We start from the raw sequence: 23,471 nt of genomic DNA, 5'->3' as shown, positions 1-23,471 counted from the left end.
AGTCATCATGGCCGACGTGCGGTGGTTGGAGTTGAAAGCTCTGCTCAGCACTCTTCTTCCCTCATCTCCTTGAATGTATTAGACCTACTCATTTTTGTAATACCTGTCAATTTTAATGGAATGACTTTTTCTACAACAAACTTTTTATTCACGCATTTCCCATGTGACCGGATAATATTTCTTCAAGAACTTCCCATTAATTGGTAATTTGTGAACTACTCCAGTCCGGTCTTTAAGATGATACGCCCCTTTACCGTATACCTTATGCACAATGAACGGCCCTTCCCAATTCGGCGACCACTTGCCGAACCTAGGATCTTTTATCCCTACGGGCAACACCGTTTGCCACACCAATTCACCCTCGCCGAACGTTTTCTGTCGTACCTTTTGATTATAGGCTCGCTCGGCAATCTGTTTCTGTGCCACCAGTAAGTTATAAGCGTCAAGTCGCGCCTCTTCCAAATCTTCTAGTTCCTGTCTCATAGACTGATTATATTCGGCGCTAAACAAACTACTTTGTTCAATTAATCGCAACGAATTTATGCTCAACTCGACTGGTAGCACCGCATCGTGTCCGTAAGTCAATGCGTACGGGGTTGTTGCAGTCGCCGATCGGGACGACGTTCGGTATGCCCATAATGCCTCGTTCAACTTCAAATGCCACATGCCAGGCCTCTCTTTTATTATTTTTTCGAGGATGCCAATCAACACTTTATTACTTGCCTCGGCCTGCCCATTCGCCTGTGGATAATACGGTGTGGACTGTTCCAGCCGAATTTTTAAATTGGCCGTGTATTCCTTAAACCTTTCGGCTGTGAAGATTGTTCCATTGTCGGTTATGATCGTTTCTGGCACACCGAACCGGGTCACAATGTGTTCCTCCACGAAATCGCAAACTTCTTTAGACGTTAATTCGGCATATGATTTTGCTTCGACCCACTTAGTAAAGTAATCAGTTGCGACTATTATCCATGCATGCTTAGCAGCTCCAGAAGTCGGCGTGATTTTGCCGATTACGTCCATGGCCCATCCTCTAAACGGCCACGGCTTAATGACCGAATGTAGCGATTCGACCGGGACCCTTTGTATAGGCCCATGGATTTGGCACTGCACGCATCCTCGTGCAAACTCGATACAATCTTTCAGTATTCTCGGCCAAAAATAACCGTGTCGCCGGAGTAGCCATCGCATTTTTCGTCCAGACTGGTGAGCTCCGCATACCCCTTCATGAACCTCTGCGATCGCTCGAGCACTCTCTTGAGGGCCGAGGCATAGCAATAACAAACCATCTTCGCCCTTTCGGTACAACTCGCTCTGGTACGTGACATAGTTCGTGGCGTGAGCCCGTGTCCTGCGACTGTGTTTTCCGTTAGGATTGTCAAGGTACTGCATAATGGGCTTTCTCCAATCATCTGGTACTGCCTCGGCCGCGCAAATTTCTATAGAGTCCTGGTCCTGCCGATCCAACAACGAAGGCAAGGACATGACCCTGGTGCGTATCACATTGTCTCGACGGAGGATTTGCTGATCAACCAAGGCCGGGTATAATTGTTGTAATATTGGTATCTCCCGGCCTAGCTTGCCCCCCAGGAGTTGTGCACCGGAGGCGATTTGAGCCAACTCGTCTGCGTCGGTATTATGAACCCGAGAAATATGCTCGAATGTAATACCGTCAAAGGACTCGGCCAAATAGCTGGCGATCATGTGGTAAGGCGCTAGAGTACAACTCATGCAGCGAAAAGACCCATTAATTTGGTTAATCACTAGTTCAGAATCCCCGAGGACGAGGACACGAGTAGCATGTAGGTCAAGAAGGAAGCCTAGACCAATGACCAGAGCCTCGTACTCGGCCTGATTATTGGTACAGTCGAAATCCAATTTGAGCGAAAAATACCAACGATCGTTGTGAGGAGACTGAATGACGATGCCTGCACCGGCCGAGGACGAAGTACTGGAACCATCGAAATACATCGTCCAATAGTTGTCGCGGGTCACCACCATGCCAATCTCGACATCAGCACCCCCGAAATCGTAAGGCGAAGGGTGCTGGGCAAGGAAATCGGCCAACGCCTGTCCTTTCACAGCTTTTTGCGGCACGTATTGCAAACTAAACTCGGACAACGCCATCGTCCATTTCCCAATTCGGCCCTTCACAATTGGCCGGGTAAGCATGTACCGGATAACGTCGGTCTGGGCAATGACTTGGGTGACCGACGGGAGCATGTAATGCCGAAGCTTGGATGCAGCGAAGAACACGGCGAGACAGAGCTTCTCAACGGCGGAATAATTGATCTCCGGAGGACTCAGATTACGGCTGAGGTAGAAGATAGCCTGTTCCCGGCCGGCATCATTGTCTTGCGCGAGGAGGCAACCGATGGACTCGTCGGCCGCCGAAATGTACAGCTTGAGAGGCTTACCGCGCTGATGAGGGACCAGGACATGTGGGTTTGTAAGGGAAACCTTGATCTGTGTGAACGCCGCCTGGTGCTCCTCATTCCACATGAACTTATCGGAGTCCTTGAGCTTCAAAAGTGTGGAAAAGGCTTTCATTTTACCTGCTGAATTAGCAATAAATCGGCGTAAAAAATTGATCTGGCCGAGTAAGGACTGTAATTGTTTCTTCGTTGTTGGGGGTGGGGCGGTGATGATTGCGCGTGCCTTGTTCTCATCGACTTCAATCCCACGATGATGTACGAGGAAACCAAGGAAATTCCCGGCCGATACACCAAAGGCACACTTGGCAGGATTCATCTTAAGGTTGTGCTGACGCATACGGAGGAAAGCCTGTCGGAGATCGTCCAGATGTGTCTGTCGGTGTTTAGATTTGACGACAACATCGTCGATATAAACTTCGACGATGGTGCCAATTAAATCATGGAAGATGGTGTTCATCGCCCGTTGGTACGTGGCGCCGGCATTCTTGAGGCCGAATGGCATGACAACCCATTCGTAAGTGCCGAGTGCCCCCGGGCACCGGAAAGCAGTTTTGTGCACATCGGCTTCGGCAATAAATATTTGGTTGTATCCGGCATGTCCATCCATAAAAGATAAGATCGCATGATTCGCCGCGGCATCGATTAACAGATCTGAAATCGGCATTGTATACTCATCTTTGGGCGTTGCCAGATTCAGATTGCGAAAATCGGTGCAGATGCGCAGTGCACCACTTTTCTTTAATACAGGAACAATATTCGCCAACCATTCGACATATCGAGCTGTCCGAATGAACCCGGCTTTCAAAAGCCGAACTAATTCGTCCTTAACACTGAGTTGGACTTCGGTCGAGAATCGACGAGGTGGCTGACGGAAAGGCTTGAATCCGGGCTTAATACGTAATTCATGCTCGACCAAAGCACGATCTAAGCCGGGCATTTCATGATAACTCCAAGCAAAACAATCTTTGAATTCCGTAAGCAAGGCCCGCAACTCGTCCTTCATTTGTTGAGGAAGTAACGCACTAATAAACAAAAGTCGTGGGTCATCGGCCGTCCCAACATTAATCTCTTCCAAAGGGTCCTTAACAAGGGGCCGATGATCTTCGAGCTCGGCCGGGGCGGCTCGAATTTTATCAAAAGATAATACAGGCCCATTATCTCCCTCAGCAAGGAACTCGACGAGGTTGACGCCCGAATTTGGTTGTTTAGATATCGTATACCAATGGGCCAGCAGTCGTTCCATAGTAGATGAAACCGCGGCCCTACGTGCTTCCCGATCAGCGTCAAACATCGGTTTCGGGGAGAAAGTTAGCTAATCCGAGTCTCGTCGAATCCTGCTGGACAGTCTCGGCGCCAACCTCGATAGCTTTCTGAACGGAAATCCGAGTCGGCCGTCCCTCTTCATTGAAGCCTTGCAACGTAATATAGCCGACGTGATCGTCATAATACCGTGCTTGAATCATGTTGGCTTCAAAGGGCTGGCTATCGGCCGGATGAACAGTGACCGATTTGCCGTCCCAAAAGACAAACACTTGGTACAATGAGGAAGGAATACAACTAGTTTGATGAATCCAATCTCGGCCGAGCAGTGCATTATACTCGGTTTTGGAATCAACCACGAAAAAGGCGGTCATATGGGTGCGACCGGCAATATTCACAGTTAACGGAAGCACACCTTTGGTGTGGGACTTCTCGCCGACAAAACTACTCATTGTGATCCCTGACGGAATAAGCTCGTCATTTGAACGGCGTAAAGCCTTCATGATGTTCAGGGGCATGATATTGACAGTAGCTCCACAATCGACAAAAACTTTAGAAACCGGATATCCCTCGATGTGTGCCGTTACATACAATGGCTTTAAATGGTGAAGCTTGGCCGATGATAAACGAGGGAACAATTCGGCCAAAGTGGCCTTTAGACTATCATCTTTTGCTGTTGACTCGCCTTCAGCAATCGATACAAAATCAACATGGCCAGGTTCCTCAACAACCACATCTCCATCGAGGAAATTTGGTTGAGCCGTGCTTGATTGAAAATCGGCAGGTAAAACATGGACCATACTAATTTCCATATTATCCAGGACCGACGGGCCCATCTGGTTGAGACCCTCCTCGTTTGGTTGGTCAGCGACTACGAACTCAGTTGTCGTCAGAGTCGGACAACGAGATTCTTCCGTCCCTTCAACAACGTCACTCGGCGGAGCTGCTTCGGCCATTTGTTGGTTCTGCGTGACCGCCTCAGGTAAGGTCGAGATTGACAATGAACTTGGGGTCAAGACCTGAACCTGCTCCTGGTAATGTAGCCGAGCATCCCTAGTGTCGAGATAAGCATCCAAACGGGCAATACGTGCTATCTCATTGGTCGTAAGGCCAAAGAGAGAAACCGCCGAAAATACTTCAAAGTGATACCGTAAATACTGAAGGTCCTCCAGCGAGAAAGGAAGGTCAGCGACATCGATATCGGTATACGGGTCAACTTCAAATCCAAATACACGAGCTTCTCGTATGTGCTGGAACCTTGCTTTCAATCCTGGATCTGAGGTCTTCTGGATGATCCGCTCGGCATCCGGACAAGTCAAGATCAGATCAATGGTGTCCTGGCATGCCTTCGGCAAACCATACAGATCGTTGGCCGAATGATTCTTATGAAATTCTCGCATATACTCTAAAGACTCCCCAAGGAACGGGGGATGCAAATTCCGCCTAATTTTTACCAAAGGCTCTTGTATAACTAGCGGGGATAATTTGCTTTCGGCCTCTTGCCGAAAATGTTCAAGGCGTGCCTTCATTTCCCCTGGTCGAATAAGAAGTTTAATCCGTTTATCAGCTTCTTCAAACACGGTCTCGATGTCTTGATCGACCAGCCGTTTCCCCTGAGCCAACTCTGTCATAATTGCTGGAGGTGGTCGCTCCTCATCATTGGCAACTGTATCCTTCGGCCGCCACTTAGGGGCCGAAGTTTCTTGGGCTGCTTGTCGGCGAGCCATGCAATCTATCCGTTGATGCCGGCGTTTCTGAGATTTGGACAACGCGGTGTAGACGCCCTTCGAAGAATGATATGTATACCAACGTTGATCTCTAGGCTCGGGAGGCTTGAAAGTCTTTTGACTCCGTGATGATCCTGAACTGCTAGAATTACGCTTATAGTAATCATCGTCATAAAATGAAGCATCAAAATCGAGGCGCCGCCTGACCGGGGGTGTCTCTTCCATCCGTACTTTAGAACCAAGCCTCTCAAAAACCCCGTGATGGTGGCCTTCACTGGCTACCCTTTGCCGAGTTGCGGCCACAGGCTCCGAAGAAGGCTTCTCCTCTGGTTCACTGTCGACCTCCGCTCTACATTTCCTGCACAAAACCGCCGTCCCACTGTCTTCACCGGCGCTATAATCCACCATAGGTTTGACAATAGCGGGCCCCGTTAAAGCCGTAGGTGGTTTATTTGAACGAAAATCGGCCATGAACCGTGGCCGAACATTCTGATTCCGCGGGCGTTGTGTCTCAACCACTTCAGCCTTGCCTTTCCCTTTGTCCTTGGGCAGGTACGCGTTGACCATGTTTACTGTTGCCGCGGGGAATGGATCAGTATCCACACTCATCTTTTTTTCGGGGAATTTCAGTTTGCCATTATCAATCCAGTTTTGAACGCTGTCGCGAAATACGACACAATTGTTTGTCGTATGTTTGCTTGAATTGTGGTATTTGCAATACACCTTCCCTTTAAGCTCTTCGGCCTTAGGAATGTTGTGACCAGGCCGAAGCTTGATAATCCTTGCGGATAACAGTTGGTCGAAGATTGCGTCAGCCTTGGTAATATCAAAAGTGTAGACCTTTGATGGTTTCAACACTCCTTCAGCGGCCGAGCGACTTTTGACTTCTCTAGAATCAACCTGAGTTAATGCCTTACAAACGTATGGCTTATCTATCACTATCTCGGCCGCATCCACACTGACGCATTCATCCTCGGTTGACGCATAGCTGACAGTAGGATTTTTGTACAACGTCCCCCGAGATGGCGTTTTCGAAACCTTCTCCTCACGGAGCAAGTAGTCGTACTGTTCAACATGCTGGGCTAATTCATACATGTCCCGAAAGTTTGCCCCCAGGAATTTCTTTTTGTATTCGACGTCGAGGCCGTTCAATGCAAGCCTGACAAATTCGACTTCGGGTAAGGGCACTCGGCACCAATTCCGGGCCGATTTGAACCTAGTGAGATAGTCCATTGGTGATTCATCAGATGCCTGAGCCATCCTTGCTAAGGAAGAAACTGACATCTCCATCCCTGGTCGATAAAACTGCTCATGGAACTTCTCGACCAACTCTTCCCAGTTCTGGACGGAATTGGGGGGTAGATTAATGTACCAAGCAAATGCTGAGCCGGTCAATGAGAAGTTGAATAGCCGTAACTTATGAAAGTCACTATTGACATCTCCGCATTGCGCAGTGAAACGAGCCACGTGCTCCAACGAAGATAAAGATGATTCACCGGTAAAAAGACTAAAATCTGGGATCTTGAAACCCTTCGGGTACCCAAACGATTCCACGTAAGCTGGGTACGGATGAATAAACTTAGGAAACTTCGGCCCTTTCTTCATGGCCGAGTCAATCATCCGCTGAACTTCGGTCATATCAACAGGTGTTACTTCGACCCTCTGGTCGGTCCCGTCTGACCTACTATTCGACCCTCCTCCTTTCTCCAAGTTAATTGGTTTGGGCAGGGCAGGAATAGGCCCGGCCGGTACAATCGGTGCCGGGTTGTTTCCTGGTAAACAAGGTTGGCGAAGATCGAAAGGCCTGTTGCCACCAACTTGACTAACCAGCATTTCGAGCAGCTTGGTTTGCCGATCATTGGCACTGAGTATCGCGTCATGCAGCTTGTCAATGCCTCGACTGAACGTCTGCTCGACTGACCGAGACTGCTCGTCCAGTCGCTTTCGGAGAAACGACCTCGTTGGTGGGTCTGATCCTTCACCACCGTCCTCGTCACATTCCTCTATTATCCCTTCATTGAGAACGCATGTGTTTCTGTTGGGGATCTCTAAACCACGGAGTTGACCGCCGAGATTAAGTTCTCTCTCTCGGCGAGTCGCGCTCGTGGACTCAGGTGTACCAACGCCAAGGGGATTCTGCGCCTGTGGCACACTCTGTCCTATGCTCTGACTCGGTAAATCGGCTGTCGACTTTCCCATAGCTGTTTTCTTTTTTACCGATCGTGTTTCAATTGGCATGAACTTCGTAGTTTAGCACTGGGTCCCACTGGGCGTGCCAAAATGTTGACCCTAGAAATTACAAAGCCTACGTGGCGCGCAGGCCGAGTATATTCTAAGCTAACTACGTCCTTCGGTGATTGCGGGGCGTGCCAACTCGTCGGCCGAGGCTCGGCCGAGGAGTAAATTTGATGATGCTGCGTTGGGTCGCGCTACTGACTTCTGCGTCTTGCGGTTGCGGCCGAGAAAGGAACACGTCTCGGCCTCTTGGGTTCTCGAGCCTGAAGACAAGGCTGCTATTTCTTACAAAGTTCACGAACCGAATTCGGCTTGCAATGTGCCGAATGTAATAACTATGACACCTCACCTCGCCGAGAAGGCTAATGAGATGACCTCGACCAACAAGGATTCGAAAACCCTTCTCGACCGAGACTTGGATAGGTAATCGACCGTTCTCGCCGCAGTGCTGTTGATGCCAACGGAAGATACTGCGAGACCGACCGACTCTACGGTGACAGAGCTATCTATGCCGACTTAAGATATCACCGGTTGCTTCCACAGTGCTGTTGATGCCAACGGAAGATGTGTCAGCGAAAAAGGAAAAGAAAAAGATCTCAAGTTGTGAGAGTTTGCGCAGGGCAATTTTGTGTTGATTTGCAGGGGCCTTTTCCATTGCTGAATGTCTTGTATTTATAGTAGCAGAACACCGAGCCCGAGTTCTAATCCTATTCGAACTAGGTTTCCCTCTCCGGATTAACGTTACCTCAATCAGTCCTATCTCTGCTAGGACTACGAATCTAGTCCTTAACTGAGCCGGATTCGCCTTCTAGTTTTACTGATCTCGTCGAGGGTCCCCATTGTATTAGGACTCGACTTGCACTCTGATTTAACCGATCTAGGCCTAGAAGCCCATGAGCTGAACGCCCCCATGACTCTCTCGCCGTACGTCTTCCAGGGCCGAAAGTGATCCCTCCCTCAGCCCAAACTGTTGTTTTGGGCCAAAACACATATTTACAAAAGTGAAATGTGGCTAATCTATTTAACATTAAGTAAACATTTTACACCACGACATATATATACTTATAATCGAAACCTTTCATAAAACAAACATTTTGTATACCTGTAAACAGTGGCGGATCCAGGAAATAATGTTTGGGGGGTCAATAAGGATAGCGCGCGCAGCGCGAAATTTTTTTTTAACAGAAACGGCATGCATATCATCATTTCATCGGGTCTTGGTAGGATAGCGCAACCAGCTACTCCAAAATCCTTGTTCAAAGGTCCTGAACGTTCAAACATGGAGGAAGAGATTGCTTCAACTTGTCGGCCTTCTCGGAATCAAACACACAAATATGAAGCACAAATGTATCTGAGCATGCACGTGAGACCTTGAGAACTAGGAAATTTTCATGTTTTTCAATTTAGATGTAAGAGTTAATATCTTACTGTGCCAAATACAGCAACTGCTGATTTCCTCATCTGCATCTACCCAACCATTATGCTTGGATCTCTCATAGAAGAAACAACTTGTTCACTAATATTTTGCAATTGGAAAAAGAAAAATGAATTCCTTGTGAATATCTGGCAAAGCATATCACAATTCCGTCATAGGGAAAGGCATGGTTACAAGTTCAATTATAGAGCCAAACCTGATTAAAAGCACGCAGTTTGCTTTTAAGTGTTGAGAAGGGTTTCTGTAAAACCCCTCCCCAAAGATTTCCTTGTAATTTCACAATTTCCCTACAGTTAAGTGAAGTTTACAATTTGGTCCCCACTTACTTACCCTATCCGGATCCCTTTTTGGGATTTCCTACCTATCACAACTTGCCACGGGGAAAGTCCCCATTGTCCTCCTTCTCATCTCCCCGAACTCTCCTCTCTCTCTCTCTCTCTCTCTCTCTCTCTCTCTCTTTTTCACTCTTTAACTCTCTCACTCTCTCCGATCGAATCCACACCCACGCACACCCACACCACTACCCCGACGAAGGTCTACATCACCACCACCCCGAGGACTTTCCTTCCCTCTCTCTCTCTCTCTCTCGTCTCTGTGAAGTGGGAATTAAAGGTCAGAAACTCTACACAGAACCTGCACGTCGCGCGAGCTGCTTCTTCTTCCTCTTCCTGCCGAGTCTTCTTCTTCCTCTTCCTGACGACCCCGACGACCCCAGCTCCAAGAGGTCGCATATGGGAGCTTCAAGGTTGTTTCCATGGTTTCCAAGGGGTCGTTCGACCCCGACGACCCCACTGTGGATCCGCCCCTGCCTGTAAACATAAGTGGCTTGAAAAAGTCAAGAAGTTTTACGTAAATTAACGGTATATAGTTTTTCTTGTGTGATCCATCTTTTCATCTTAAGCTCTCAACCCCTTATTTTACATGTGATATGACATAAGGCAATAGTAGCATCATGTTGCATTTACTAAAGCGAGGCTTATGTTTTTACGCACCTGACCTCCCAACAATCTAAATTAGATTAAAGTAAATGTCAATCCTATAAAACAAAATAAAAAAAGTTTTTTAAACCCAAATTCTAAGCATTATTTGAAATTTGGTTAAATCTCAATCCAATTTTGCCAAGGAAAAGGAAGTCCCACTCAATTTTGGTTAAAGAAAACATAAAAGAGTTTACTAGAGCGAATAGGACTTACCAAACGCACCACAATATAACCCCCTCTTACGATTTTCCCGGGATTATTATCTCCTCTGCTTTCTTACCTCGTTTTCCCGGGAAAATTACCAGCACCCATCAACCCCTTCTCTCTCCTCCCATCCTCTCTCTCCCTTCCCATCCCAATTCCTTCGCTCTCCCACAGACAGAGAGACAACAAACCCACACCCACACACACACTGATCTTCTATGGAGGATACCACTCCCACAACCCCATCGACTCCGGCTCTGCTCCGCACTCCTCAGGCACTACATTCCCTAACCCCATCTCGGCACATCGACCGCCTGATCAACTACAACCACCACCAATCGCCGTCCAGGACCATCTACTCCGATAGGTTCATCCCCAGTAGATCCGGTTCCAACTTCCCCCTCTTCGACATCTCCAATACTCCATCCGAGGGCCGCGATGACTCGTCAAGCGCCTACGGTACTCTCCTACGCGCTGCCCTCTTTGGACCTGACTCCGCCGGCGTCGTTCCTCCGGCGACTCCCGAGAAAAGGAGCGCGATTCAGATGAACCCGCCCAGCCCCAACATCTTCCGGTTCAAGACCGAGACTCGCCGGTCAATGCACTCGCTTTCCCCTTTTGGGTTCGATGATGTGGTCACCGGAGTTCACCATAGCCCCGTCAAGGCTCCTCGGAAGGTTCCCCGGTCGCCTTATAAGGTGACTTTCATCACTTTCTAGTCTTTTGCCGATTTGGGTTTGGTTTGATTTTGGATATTGTGAATTGGGTTTTTTTTTTTTTTTTTTATTTACGGAAATTTTGTTTCTTGTTCAGGTTTTGGATGCACCTGCTTTGCAGGACGATTTCTATCTGAATCTTGTCGATTGGTCTTCGCACAATGTGCTTGCTGTTGGGTTGGGAAATTGTGTTTATTTATGGAATGCTTGTAGTAGCAAGGTAAGCTCTAACTTAGCTTCTCTTTCTAATTTTAACATTTTAACATTTTTTTCGACAAATTTCTAATGTTAACATTGTTGTTGTAATTTGAGGCAAACGTGGATGTTTTTCGATGTCACAAGTCTCTATCTTTTTATGATTGTAACTGCTTTTCGATCATGTGGTGTGTGTTTTTCCTGGTGTATGTATGAAATTGATCACTTTGAATCTTTGCCGATGTGATATTTTTTGACTTTATGATTGGATGTCACTTGCAGGTAACTAAGTTATGTGACTTGGGGATTGATGATAGTGTCTGTTCCGTTGGCTGGGCTCAACGTGGAACTCATCTTGCGGTTGGAACTAGCAATGGGAAAGTCCAAGTAAGTGATTCTTGGACCTATTCACATCTGATAGACATGGTTTATTCTTAGAGATTTGATATTGAGATGTTATTTTATATTTATAATATTGCAAAGTGGAATTACAAGTGTAGTTGCTACAACATCCACAATATAGGTGTATAAGCAACAAATTTGTGACTTTAGTATGGGGAGTACGATCGTCAAACAACATAATGCTTGAAATACTTACATGAACTGCAGAATTTGTGGAAATGTTTTGTTATTAGAATGTAGACTAATACAAATAACAAGGTCCTATCTAGCTGCATATCCCTGTCTGGTCTGTTGTGCAGACAGTCCCACCAACACGTCATCTATTTACTCATTCTAGAATCTCCAAGTTTTGTTCCGATGTCCAGATTCCAAACTTGGCTTTAAGTGTTCAGCTTTGTAGATGTATGTTACTGGTCCTTAGATAGGAGTAGGAATAGGTAAGTCGAAACCTCCATGCCCTGCTCATTACATTGTGAATCTGTGACGATGTTTGGTTATATGAGTCTGAACACAATAGGATTCTGATTTTGGTGACTTCCTTTAATTTGATTTTTTGCACAACTGTTCAAACATGAATAAAATTTTGACTACTGGTCTGATTATATGCGACATGCTTCTTCTGTGTTCGGCCTTTGTCAGAACCAGGTCAGTGTATATGATAATCAGGTTAGGATTGTATTTATTGTTACAATTGGATATTCAACAGTTGCATGGCAGCAGTTTATGCGTTGGTTTTTGTGCTGCATTATAGCAGGAATTTCATATTTAGTACCACTTTTGTGTAATTGTTTCCATTTGAATTTTACTGTTAGATATGTGGCATGTTTATTGTATATATGCCGCTGCATAACTGGCTGATGCACTTGCTATCTACTGTATAGATATGGGATGCATCCCGGTGTAGGAGGGTAAGAACCATGGAGGGCCACCGACTACGCGTTGGCGCCTTAGCCTGGAGTTCATCTATGCTGTCTTCTGGTAGCCGGGACAAAACTATTCTTCAACGTGATATTCGTGCTCAGGACGATTTTGTTAGCAAACTTTCCGGACACAAGTCAGAGGTCAGAATTTTTGAGTTCATGTTCACTTTGATTAAACTACTGTGTACAATAAGAAACTGTTAACTTTAAAATTTCGTGTACTCATTCTAATTCTTAGTTCTTCTAACTTGTACTTCGTGTAACATGCCATTTGTCTTTGTTGTGTTGTTATTATCCATGTATCTTGCATATCATATTTTGTTTCATTTATATATTTCACACCCTGAAGATATTTGATTGTCCTTTAGGTTTGTGGACTGAAATGGTCATATGATAATCGTGAGCTGGCATCAGGCGGGAATGATAACAGGGTATGTTATGGCAATTTTTTTTTTCAGTCCGACTTATTTTGTGTGCAGTTTTAATTTGGTCATGCTACCAATTCATAACTGATAGTTTGCTCTCTCTCTCTATATACAGCTTTTTGTTTGGAATCAACATTCAACTCAACCGGTGCTCAAATACTGTGAGCATACTGCAGCTGTGAAAGCCATTGCATGGTCTCCACATCAGCATGGGCTTCTTGCATCTGGAGGAGGAACAGCAGACCGATGTATTCGTTTCTGGAATACTACCACCAACTCACACTTGAGCTGCATGGACACTGGAAGTCAGGTGAAAAACTTCTTATTTGTTTTAATCTGCTTACTCTACTGTTGATTTTTTTTTAAACATGCATGCAATATGGAAGCTTTGCCGTGTGAGAAATATTTAGAGAACCTGAACTGATTGCAGTGAATGTCATTATTTCAATAGTTCCAAACCTGGTTGTTGTTTCATCACGTTGTTCTTTTTCTAATGAGTAGATATTTCCAACAAATATAAATCTTCCCTTTTTTTTTTTTTTTTAAATTTGACCTTTTCCATTTTATGATAATTGATTGATAAAAGGAGGAAACAGGGGTTAACACATTCACAACTTGAATCCAATTACTTTCGCTCTGTACGTCGTCTAGGTGCTAAATCAAAGGAAAACTATTTTACAGTGAAAATTACAAGGATTTCTCATTCACGATGCTAGATGTTGATATACACTGTTCATAAACATGAATTTTGTTGGTGACTGAAATCCCTCCCTTTCACCTGTCCCTTTTTCTGATTACTATGCGCAGCTATACTTATATCCATTTGATCTGTAATCTGCAGGTTTGCAATCTTGTGTGGTCTAAAAATGTCAATGAACTAGTCAGCACCCATGGATACTCCCAAAATCAAATAATAGTTTGGAGATATCCCACCATGTCAAAGGTAAATAAGTGTTGTCAATTCCCCAAAACCATTAAATGTCTTTTATCTTGGTTTCTAATTCTTCAACACTATCTGACGATGCAGCTGGCAACTCTTACGGGCCATTCATACAGAGTTCTTTATCTTGCCATCTCACCTGATGGACAGGTTCTGTACCCAATCTTCTTATTGTACATGCCCTCTGTTTATGGTTGTGCAAATTACTTTTCATTTGTTTATGAATATTCTGATCTGTCATTGATTGTTGTTTCAGACAATTGTCACTGGAGCAGGAGATGAAACACTAAGATTTTGGAATGTGTTTCCTTCCCCCAAGTCCCAGGTAAAAGATTCAATACTTGATGGGAATGTTTAATGCAAATGATTTGGTTAATAGCTCTTCCTTAATTGTTTAGTCATCAGAGTATGTTATAACGGATACATAATTGATTATGCTTCCTTGAGAAGTCATTTTCTGTCGATGTTCCACCTGCATGCAAAGTCAGTAAGGTCATTAGAGAATAACAGGGTAGTTTGGTGGTATTGATTATTTTCCTTCCCTGGCATTGCTTAATAATTGGGTTCTATATCCTTAATCACGTTATCTTACATTCTATAATGTGAATTGAAATTGGTTTAATCTAAGACAATAAATTGCATCCAGTTGTTCCGTTTCATATCCTCTACCTTTGATCGTATTTCAAGCTTGAGAGGAATGCAACTCACGTCATATGAATGAAATTGTTATTGCAGAACACGGAAAGTGAAATTGGAGCATCATCGCTTGGAAGAACTGTTATCCGGTGACCTTGTACATAACATCAATACTGACTTGGCAACCTTCACAGTTGCTCAGACTGCCAGAGGATGGGAACCGGGCAATGATATGCCATTTCTTTTTGACATGATACCATAGATGTGCAGGAGATTATGCCGCGACCTCAGAAGACTAAGACGAGAGATGAAGTGATGGGTTCGGTAGGATTTCGATTTTTTACTCTCTTTTCCCACTTAAGTAGTCTACTATATATAATGTATAGAGAGGGGTTGTGATGAATATTCTCACCTTCCCGGAGCTCCCTCACTTTGTATATTTAAAGAGGAGGATACACTGCACTGGGAGATAAGTCGGGTCGGTATGGTGCAAGTTTATTTCACATTCTTTGTAAATGGATCACAATTTTTTTCACATTTTAGTTGAACATTATGTGATTTTTTTTTACCACTCTAGTTCGTGTAATCGCATTCTCACGTGCGAAATTTTCGGACGTGTTCGATTTATATAGGCTCTCCCTTCGGTCACTGTGGAATCGGATACATATAATTAGATGATTAATTAGTGTTAATAATTCACAAAGGGAAGCTGTCTTAAGCTAATGGACCATTAATCATATGATTCAAGATGTTCTGTTCTTTTATTCTTTTCTGAATTGCGACAGATTCAGAACCTTGTGCCAACGCTCCGATCAATCAAAGCTAGATTGAATCGCCACCGTGTGATTTGTAACGAACGACAGCATGTCCAAGGGCAATTTCGTGAAAGATGAGATGCAGTTTTCTTTTCTTTTTTAAAAAAGGACCAGCTGGTCGTTTCGTCATGACACTTTTTTCCTAGCCACCAGCATGCGATTCATCAAGACTAAGAATTAAACCCAAGACATGTCGTGTGGAATTCGGATCTGAAATTCATTCCCAATCATTATGTCACGTTAGGTGAGATGCAGATTTAAATGTTTAATGCAATTTTGCGATATTATATATTCACATAATTTAAAGAGTAAATTACATAGTAGCCCCTCAGGTTTGAGGTCAATTACAACCCCATACAACAACTTTAAAACATTTCACTTTCATACATCCAGTACCATTTTATTTCAAAATAACACCTCCGTTAGATTTTCCATCCATTAATCTGTTAAATGCTGACGTGGCTGCCACATTTGTGCCACGTGGCTGCCAAATGTGTGCCACGTGGAAAAATAATAATTTTTTATTACCCTATTGAACAAAAAAAATAAAAAAAACAAAAACCAGATCTCCTTCCCCAGAATCCCCACCCGTGCCCACCCTCGCACCCCCCAACACCCACCCCTTCCCCTATCCCCTATCACCTGCAACCATTTCCCTCCCCACTGCGCCTCCAAAAACATTCCCCGTCCAAACGACCATCGCCCCCTCCCCCGCATGGCTGCCGTGTGGTTTTCTACCATCTTTCCCCACCCTAAATCCAAATTTCTAAAGCCCAACAAGCAAAACCCTTTTGCCTTGGCTTTGGCAGCTGCTGTATCTTCCTTCACTTTTTCTTTTTGCAGGCGCAGAGGCATATATGGACTCCTCAAAGCTTTCTGTCCATCCTTACCCGAAAGCAAATGGGAGGGCGGTGGCAATGTATAATGCCGAGTCCCTGCACTATTCCTCCCGTCAAGCACAAACCCACCATCCTCTGCCGCAAAACCCAGAAAAGGAAGAGAGAATTGATTAAAAAAAAAAAAACCCAGAAGACGAAGAGAGAGAAGATTGAAATTTGAAGTGGGTTTTTGGTTTTTGAAATTGTGAGGTTCTGCAATTCCTTGAAACTATTGGATTCTGGGGTGGGTTAAGAGAGGCTTTGGTTTTGGATTGAGATAAAATGGGTGGGTGGGTGGCTGCATCTGTTCGAGTGGTGAAGTGGGGGTGGCTCTTGTCTTTTGGGTTGATGAAATGAATAATGGCAGTGGCTTGGGTAAGAGAGAGAGAGAGGGGGTGTGGTGAAAAATGGCGGTTTGGGGAGCTTGGGAGTGGATAATCGGGATGAGATTCTCGTGGTGGTTGAAGGTCGAGAACTGGGAATTTTGGGTTTTGGATCTGGGGATTTTGAGGGGTATGGGGTTCGAGAGAGAGAGAGTGGGGAAGACGAACATGGTTTCGTTTTTTTTTTTTTTTGTTCAATAGGGTAATAAAAAATTATTATTTTTTCCACGTGGCACACATTTGGCAGCCACGTGGCACAAATGTGGCAGCCACGTCAGCATTTAACAGACTAATGGATGGAAAATCTAACGGAGGTGTTATTTTGAAATAAAATGGTACTGGATGTATGAAAGTGAAATGTTTTAAAGTTGTTGTATGAGGTTGTAATTGACCTCAAACCTGAGGGGCTACTATGTAATTTACTCTAATTTAAACTATTCTAGAACTCATAGATTTCACGTGGGAGGCTTTTTTATTCCAGAATTGGTTTTTGTCATCACAAATAAATGCAGAAATGACAATTGGATAAATTGTTCCAATGGCCAAAAAATTGATTTTGAGTGAATTTGGATGACCAAATAATTTGAGTAAATCTCTAAATGGCTACTATATGCACAAGCGTACAAATGCCACCAATACGTATTTGTCACAAAACCGATAGACGCAAGAGATCCATACTTGCGAACACTCCAGAAGATGTTGAAGAGCAAGGTCATTTAAAGTCATCATAAAGGAGTGAGACCACATAAAATCATCGCTGAAAGATGAGCACATAACTCAATGCTCAAAGGCGAAAGACCACATCCAGCGATCTATCGTAGAAGCATGACCAGAACGCTCGCTCGGCAAGACAACAAAAAAGCTACACACCCTAAGAAGGGAACCATTTTTTGATTCATGTATGTGGAGGATTAGAGCATCTCTAAAGGAGATGTCAAATTCAAAACATCAAATTTTAATTTGATGGCTGACTTAGCAATTTGACATATTGTCAATATTTTTCTTCCACCTGATATGCCAAATTTATGGGAGTTTTAACAAAACACTTTCGGTACTGTTCACTTTTAACGAAAAACCACATTTTTACCTTTAACTGGCACTATTCACTATACCTTTAAAAAGGGCTTTCGTTAAAAGAGAAGTTTTTTTAGACTTTTCATTAGTTTTCCTAAAATTTATTGCTTCATTTATTTTTTTTAAACAAAAATAATAAAAATTGGGTTGTTGTTGGTTTAAAAATAATAAAATAATACTTAAATATGCTAGCATTTAAAGTAAGGCAAATGAAATGCATTTGAAAATAGCAAAAATCATATTTAAAGGCAGCTTCAAATCTGACATCTCTTTGTCTATGTCAGCTTAAGTATTTTTTTTATGTCAGCTTTGATATCTCAGATGATGTAAATAGTATGTTATTTGTTACTATGATATTTCAATGTGACATTTTTAACATCTTTTTTGTAAATGACTCTAGCCAAGGTGGAGCGGACAAATGTGATCGCACAAGGCGGCGCTACTATAGTGACGACCAACCCCCAAAAGTAGGTTTTGTAGGCCAACTCTCCAAAAGTATTTCCACATATCTTGCCTGGTTCATTTTTTCCCCAACCAATTACATGAAATTAAAGTGGTGGTGTTGGTGGTTCAAGTCTATCATGTGCTTTGATTTCAATACAAAGACAAGTATCAATAGATTGGATTTGGATCCTCTCCTGAGCTAATGGAGAGGATCCTCCTAACCCATCATCTTGGGCTGTTGGATTTTTATCTAACGGCTACAAATAGGGGGGGTCCCTTTAAAGTTATAATAATGATAGTCGTTGGATAAAAATCCAACGGCCCACGATTATGGGTTAGGAGGATCCTCTCCATTAGCTCAGGAGAGGATCCAAATCCCAATAGATTAAGGTTCAAAACGAGGGTACATGAAATTACACATTTTTTTAGAAATCTAAATATAGATTTTTTTTTTTGTATTTAATCTTTTTGGAGAAAATGTACGATATTTATCAACTTAGGTACCGTTTGCTACGTGGGACAGGACGGAACGGAGTGGGACAAGGCATTCCGTCCCACGTTTGATGCACCTAAAACGGGTGGATACCGCTATTCCACAAGACGAATTTTGGATGAATTTTCGTTCTGCCTCACCCTCGGGAACGACTCGTTCCACATTTGTGGAACACAAAATTATAACATCTCCGTCTCCTTCTTCTTCCTCCTTGTTTCCATCCGATGACATCTTTGCTCCCTCTCTGTTCCATCCGGTCCTATTCTATCATGTCCTGTCTCATTCTGTTTCGTCCCTTCTACATATCAAACGATACTTATAGAACACAGTACAAATTGATGATAGTGTGCTTTAAAGGTCTTGATAAAAATCTTTGTTGGAAATTTTAATCCAATTAAAGAAAAAATAACTTAAATAATGATACAAATAGCTGACAAGAATAATATTTTTGCAATAGTATTAACAGATAGGTACATATCTATTTACATTAATTAAATAAACAAAAGAAATAAATAAAATCTTTAGTTTGTTTCCTGGGTTTGCCCCTGAAAGCTCTGGTGGGTCCCAACCCTAGTTTGATTTATACGGGGAAGCTCTTGGGACCATGCAATCGAAGTCAGTTGTGGGAAGCAACAGTTGCACTCCTCTTGACACGTCTCTGGCAAGTCCCAGTTGCTTGGAGAAGTTGCCTCCTCCCCCTCCCCGCCGCTGTTGTTTTCCTGGTGGTGGGCACCGCCTGATGACCCACTTGAAGGTGCTGCTGCGTCGACTAGTGGGCCCCAGCACTCCACCTTGTTGAATTCGGGAATGCTCGAGTGGAAGTAGATCCATACCATAGCGTCCTGCAGTTCTGGGTAGCTGTTGAACAAGTTGCCGTCCCCATGGACAAAGGCCTTCAAAACCTACCAAGGGAAAGGGAATATCACGTTTTAATAAAGATCATAGAGACAAATTAATCAACCATTAAGAGAAATTAATTCTCGATTAATTAATTCATATAAATAATATGTGGGTAGCTACATTAGTGTGATCTCTCAATAATTATTTAATGTACCGAAATAACTGTTCATGTCACGTATTATTATTCTACTCAAAGATATTATAACTAGAATATACACTACTGTGTATCTAGTACACAAAAAGTTGTCGTACAAAATGGGATGAACTAGAATTTCAGTGGTATAAAAATTATTAATAACTAATTAATTGCTGACTTACCACAGGTAATTCTTTGCAGAAGATGAAGTATCTGAGCCTTGCAAACAAATCTAAGAGGAAATGACCTCCACTTATGTGACAGTGAACATGGAGAGACATCTTGTCCTTAACTTTCTTCCACTGAGCAACAACTTCATCCCTTTGCAACTTGCTGTACCACCCTTGCAACTGCAACATCAAACTTCCCGATTTCCATTAATTCTTCATTAACGTAATCAATAAAAAAATTAATCTTAGTCAAAATTCTTAAAACCTGAGAGTTGTCGATTGTTTGTGAAATTGCCAGAGTGAGCTTTGAGGTGATATCACTATGAGTGAGTGTGTAAGTTCTTGGAAGCTTCCCTGGGTGCTTCTTTTCATCCACTCCTAAAAACAGAACCTTCAGCTTCGATGCTTCAAATATTGCTGGCCCAAATAGCCTCGCAACCTAATCAAATCAAAACCCACACCACACAAAAAAAATGAAAACCAAAAAGTAGACATGAGCGTAATCAAGTTGGCAGTCAGCCTTGCTCCTAAATTAGAATCCCGCTTACGCATGTGAGATTAGATTTGAATGTCGCTCGTATGAATTTGTGAATAAAATGATTAAAAGTAAAAGGAAACTTACAGGAACTACGGCCCTGTTTCTTTTCTTGGGAGTTCTTGTATAGTGAAACAAAGAGCCTCTATGACGAGAGAGAGAGACTGAAGGCTTGAAATCCCAAGGAAGCACAGAAGCAGCAGTCAAAGCTCCCATCTTTCTCTCTCTCTCTCTGCCTCTCAGCTTGTAGGCACCCAATTATGTAAAACTTTATGTATGAAGCTACTATCTCTGCTGCTTTTATTAATAATCAAGTAAACAACAAGAGTAAGAGTTTGCTTTTGCTTGTACTTCTGCTTTTGCTTTTGCTTCTGCTTCTGCTTTCGAGAATAACTTGTGAGCTAAGCGATTTGAAACGTTAAGAATTGGAGAGATTTTTCAGTGTGATTGACATACGAGGTGGTACATCACGTGTCACTATACAAATAGTGAGATATGTGTGTTAAAAAATTTATAACTTAAAAATAAAATTTTCCACCACTTACATAAAAACACGTGATATACCATGTTCCCGTCATAATAAAAAATTTCTAAAAGAATTGAGCTTAGTGACGTGTCGGCTTGGCAATATTTGCCTGAGATGATGGGGTCACGGTTGCTTCAAGAAAGCGAGTTCTTTATGGCCTTTTTATATGGGTTTATTATATTAACACTTCACTGATTGTTGAATAAATCTTACGTACTTAATACACCTCATATTTGATATTTCAATGAAAAATTATCTTAATACACCCCACATATTTCCTCATAATACCCTCACACCTCACATTCTCAATATACACCTTACATTTTCTACATTCACTCCATATTTCTATACACCCCACATTTCTCAAATCTTATAAAGCTTTTAATTTGGACAAAAAATGCCGGCAAGAATTTTGACACAAGATGTCACCTAGGATTTAAAGCATATGTGGGTTGTTTTCAATTCCACCATTAAAACTCATGTCGTCTGTTTTAATATTTGGTAGTAATTTTAGGTGTTTAATTCTTCATGTAATCCCTAAAAGATGAATACAAACATAGAAACTTGAATAACGCAGAAAAAACAAGATTAAATAATTATCAATATCGTCAAAATCACTAAAACAATAAAGAATATGAAGTATTACCTCATGTGAAGCTTTTGAAACATCTATTTCGTGTTTCATTTGTCAAAAATAATTTTTCTCAATCAACATGTTTGTAGTTTCATTGGTTCGGGTTTTGTTCAACAATAGAGGGTCGGAGGGATTTTGATAGTTTAAGAAGATAAATAATACGTTAAAAGTGATTTATGGTGTATTTAAAATATTTTTTTAAACCTAATAAGGTCAAAATTACAATTGCATAGTAAGGTGAATAAATCATTTAATATTAAATTTTAATACGAAGTGCATTTAATATTTTGCGAGATGCTAGTATAAAGAGCCTTTTATATAGGGTTATGCTATCTATACACCCATTTTTACTTCTCACACACCCCTTGTTAATTTCTGTTCGTTGATCTTTTTCAATCATCCGATCTGACGGCCGAAAACCAAAAAGATGTGAGAGAAGTAAAAATGGGTGTGTGGATATCACACCCCTTTATATATTGTATCATGGAACCATGGACCATTTTTGTGTGGTGTGATGTGTTGGCCTCCAAATTTGTCACGTGGAGTTCTGACCAAAAGTAAGTTTTAGTTGTAAAGATCATCATTAGAATAAAAAAACTAGAATCTATGCAGGTGATCAAAATTGCTTATATTATAAAACAGTTGTAAGGATCAACATTAGAATAAAAATTTAATTAAATTAAAGTTGTTTAGTAAAACAACAGCAGCAAATCAATAATAAATAATACTTCTATAGATTTGTGTTTTTTTATTAGATGGTGAAATAACTTATTTCATGAATTGACTTATTTCACCGAACGATTTTATATATTATTAATTTTTTTATAAAATAATTTTTACGACTTTAATTTATAATATAAATAATTTTTATCATAAGCATGATTACAAAATATTAAAACCAAAAGCTCCCAAATTTTTGTATTAATTTAACCTAACCAGTGCGGAAACAATCCACCCCCTCTCCTATTTTTAGGATTATATAGCTTTACTTTTACGTCCGCCCCTTTTTTTGGTAATTACGTCTGGCTTCTGTGGCAGTTGGGTATTTCAGTTGGTTTGGTCAGCTGCATGGTTGCCAATGCCATGCATTTTCATGATGCGTTATGCCAATAAATTTACAAATATCTAACCTATTCTGTCATCTATGCATGACGCGTTATGTCAAGAAATTGACAAGTATCAAACTAGTATATCATCTATGCATGATGCATCATGGCAAGAAATTTACAAGTATCTAACTATTCTATCATCTACGCACGATGCATGAACCTATCATGTGTGCGGGTAGGAAGACCGTCCGGGGTCCAAAATAATTGAAGACACTAAAATTATTAGGGTAATATATTTGTATATGTTTTCATAAGAGTATAAATTTATAAAATTTGGTTCAATAACAAAGAAGTTTAACTAGAGTAATGCGTTGATTCACGTTTGTTCCAATTCAAGTCTAATCTTCCACAAAGAGTAATGCGTTAACCAAATTTTTAGACCAAATTTGCAAATTATATAACGTGTCATCAAAATGTTTAATTTAGTACCAATTTATTACTTTTACATATCAATTAAAGACTCAAAAATATCATTATTTTTTTTAGTCCCATATTGACAAGGTTAGTAAATAAGAAAAAACATCTCACGATTTATACAAAAACACTTTAAAAGTTCAGATGAAAAACAAAACTCATACCTATCTACTTGTAAACCCAGAGGTTTTTTATTTCCTTCTCACGATACAAAATAAATTAGTTTTTCCTTGTTTTTAAATTATTAAGTTTGAAGTGTTTTTCTAAGTACAATTTTATCGATGTCTTACGTGTGAAAACAAATAATTTTCTTATATAAAGTGTAGGCACATTTTTTGGCATCGTCCCGGACCTCAAAAATCTCTAGACCGGCCATGCATATGTGCATGATGCATGAATAGCTCTCGCTTTGTCTAAATTCAATAATAAGGAGAGGCCGGGATTGAAGTT

The 23,471-nt window shown here is 42.0% G+C and overlaps 2 protein-coding genes across 2 annotated transcripts; one reads left to right on the top strand and one right to left on the bottom strand.

Annotated features, from left to right (window-relative positions):
* Window positions 1–9,993: 9,993 nt before the first annotated feature.
* On the top strand, window positions 9,994–15,158 carry LOC126619451 (protein FIZZY-RELATED 2-like). The gene is made up of 10 exons (XM_050287847.1): window positions 9,994–10,974; window positions 11,090–11,212; window positions 11,470–11,574; window positions 12,471–12,650; window positions 12,878–12,940; window positions 13,050–13,244; window positions 13,776–13,877; window positions 13,962–14,024; window positions 14,131–14,199; window positions 14,610–15,158. Exons 1-10 carry the CDS (start codon window positions 10,495–10,497, stop codon window positions 14,661–14,663), a joined length of 1,434 nt encoding a protein of 477 aa, XP_050143804.1. The 5' UTR covers window positions 9,994–10,494; the 3' UTR covers window positions 14,664–15,158.
* Window positions 15,159–19,028: 3,870 nt separating this feature from the next.
* On the bottom strand, window positions 19,029–20,703 carry LOC126619455 (protein STAY-GREEN homolog, chloroplastic-like). Its single transcript, XM_050287851.1, has 4 exons — window positions 20,426–20,703; window positions 20,069–20,242; window positions 19,816–19,983; window positions 19,029–19,499 (listed from the first exon to the last, which is right to left on the bottom strand). The coding sequence occupies exons 1-4, from the start codon at window positions 20,552–20,554 to the stop codon at window positions 19,119–19,121; spliced, it is 852 nt and encodes a 283-aa protein (XP_050143808.1). The 5' UTR covers window positions 20,555–20,703; the 3' UTR covers window positions 19,029–19,118.
* Window positions 20,704–23,471: the final 2,768 nt, after the last annotated feature.

This window comes from Malus sylvestris, chromosome 4 (assembly GCF_916048215.2).
Source record: "Malus sylvestris chromosome 4, drMalSylv7.2, whole genome shotgun sequence".
NCBI classification, from domain to species: domain Eukaryota; kingdom Viridiplantae; phylum Streptophyta; class Magnoliopsida; order Rosales; family Rosaceae; genus Malus; species Malus sylvestris.
This window is presented reverse-complemented; position numbering and strand designations above follow the sequence as displayed.

Coding starts and splice junctions, on each gene's coding strand:
- LOC126619451 (XM_050287847.1), top strand. CDS start 10,495: ATGGAGGATACCACTCCCACAACCCCATCGACTCCGGCTCTGCTCCGC. Junction 13,245..13,775: donor GCATGGACACTGGAAGTCAG/GTGAAAAACTTC, acceptor TGTAATCTGCAG/GTTTGCAATCTTGTGTGGTC. Junction 14,025..14,130: donor CCATCTCACCTGATGGACAG/GTTCTGTACCCA, acceptor TTGTTGTTTCAG/ACAATTGTCACTGGAGCAGG.
- LOC126619455 (XM_050287851.1), bottom strand. CDS start 20,554: ATGGGAGCTTTGACTGCTGCTTCTGTGCTTCCTTGGGATTTCAAGCCT. Junction 20,243..20,425: donor GAAACAGGGCCGTAGTTCCT/GTAAGTTTCCTT, acceptor TGATTTGATTAG/GTTGCGAGGCTATTTGGGCC. Junction 19,984..20,068: donor AAACAATCGACAACTCTCAG/GTTTTAAGAATT, acceptor TTGATGTTGCAG/TTGCAAGGGTGGTACAGCAA.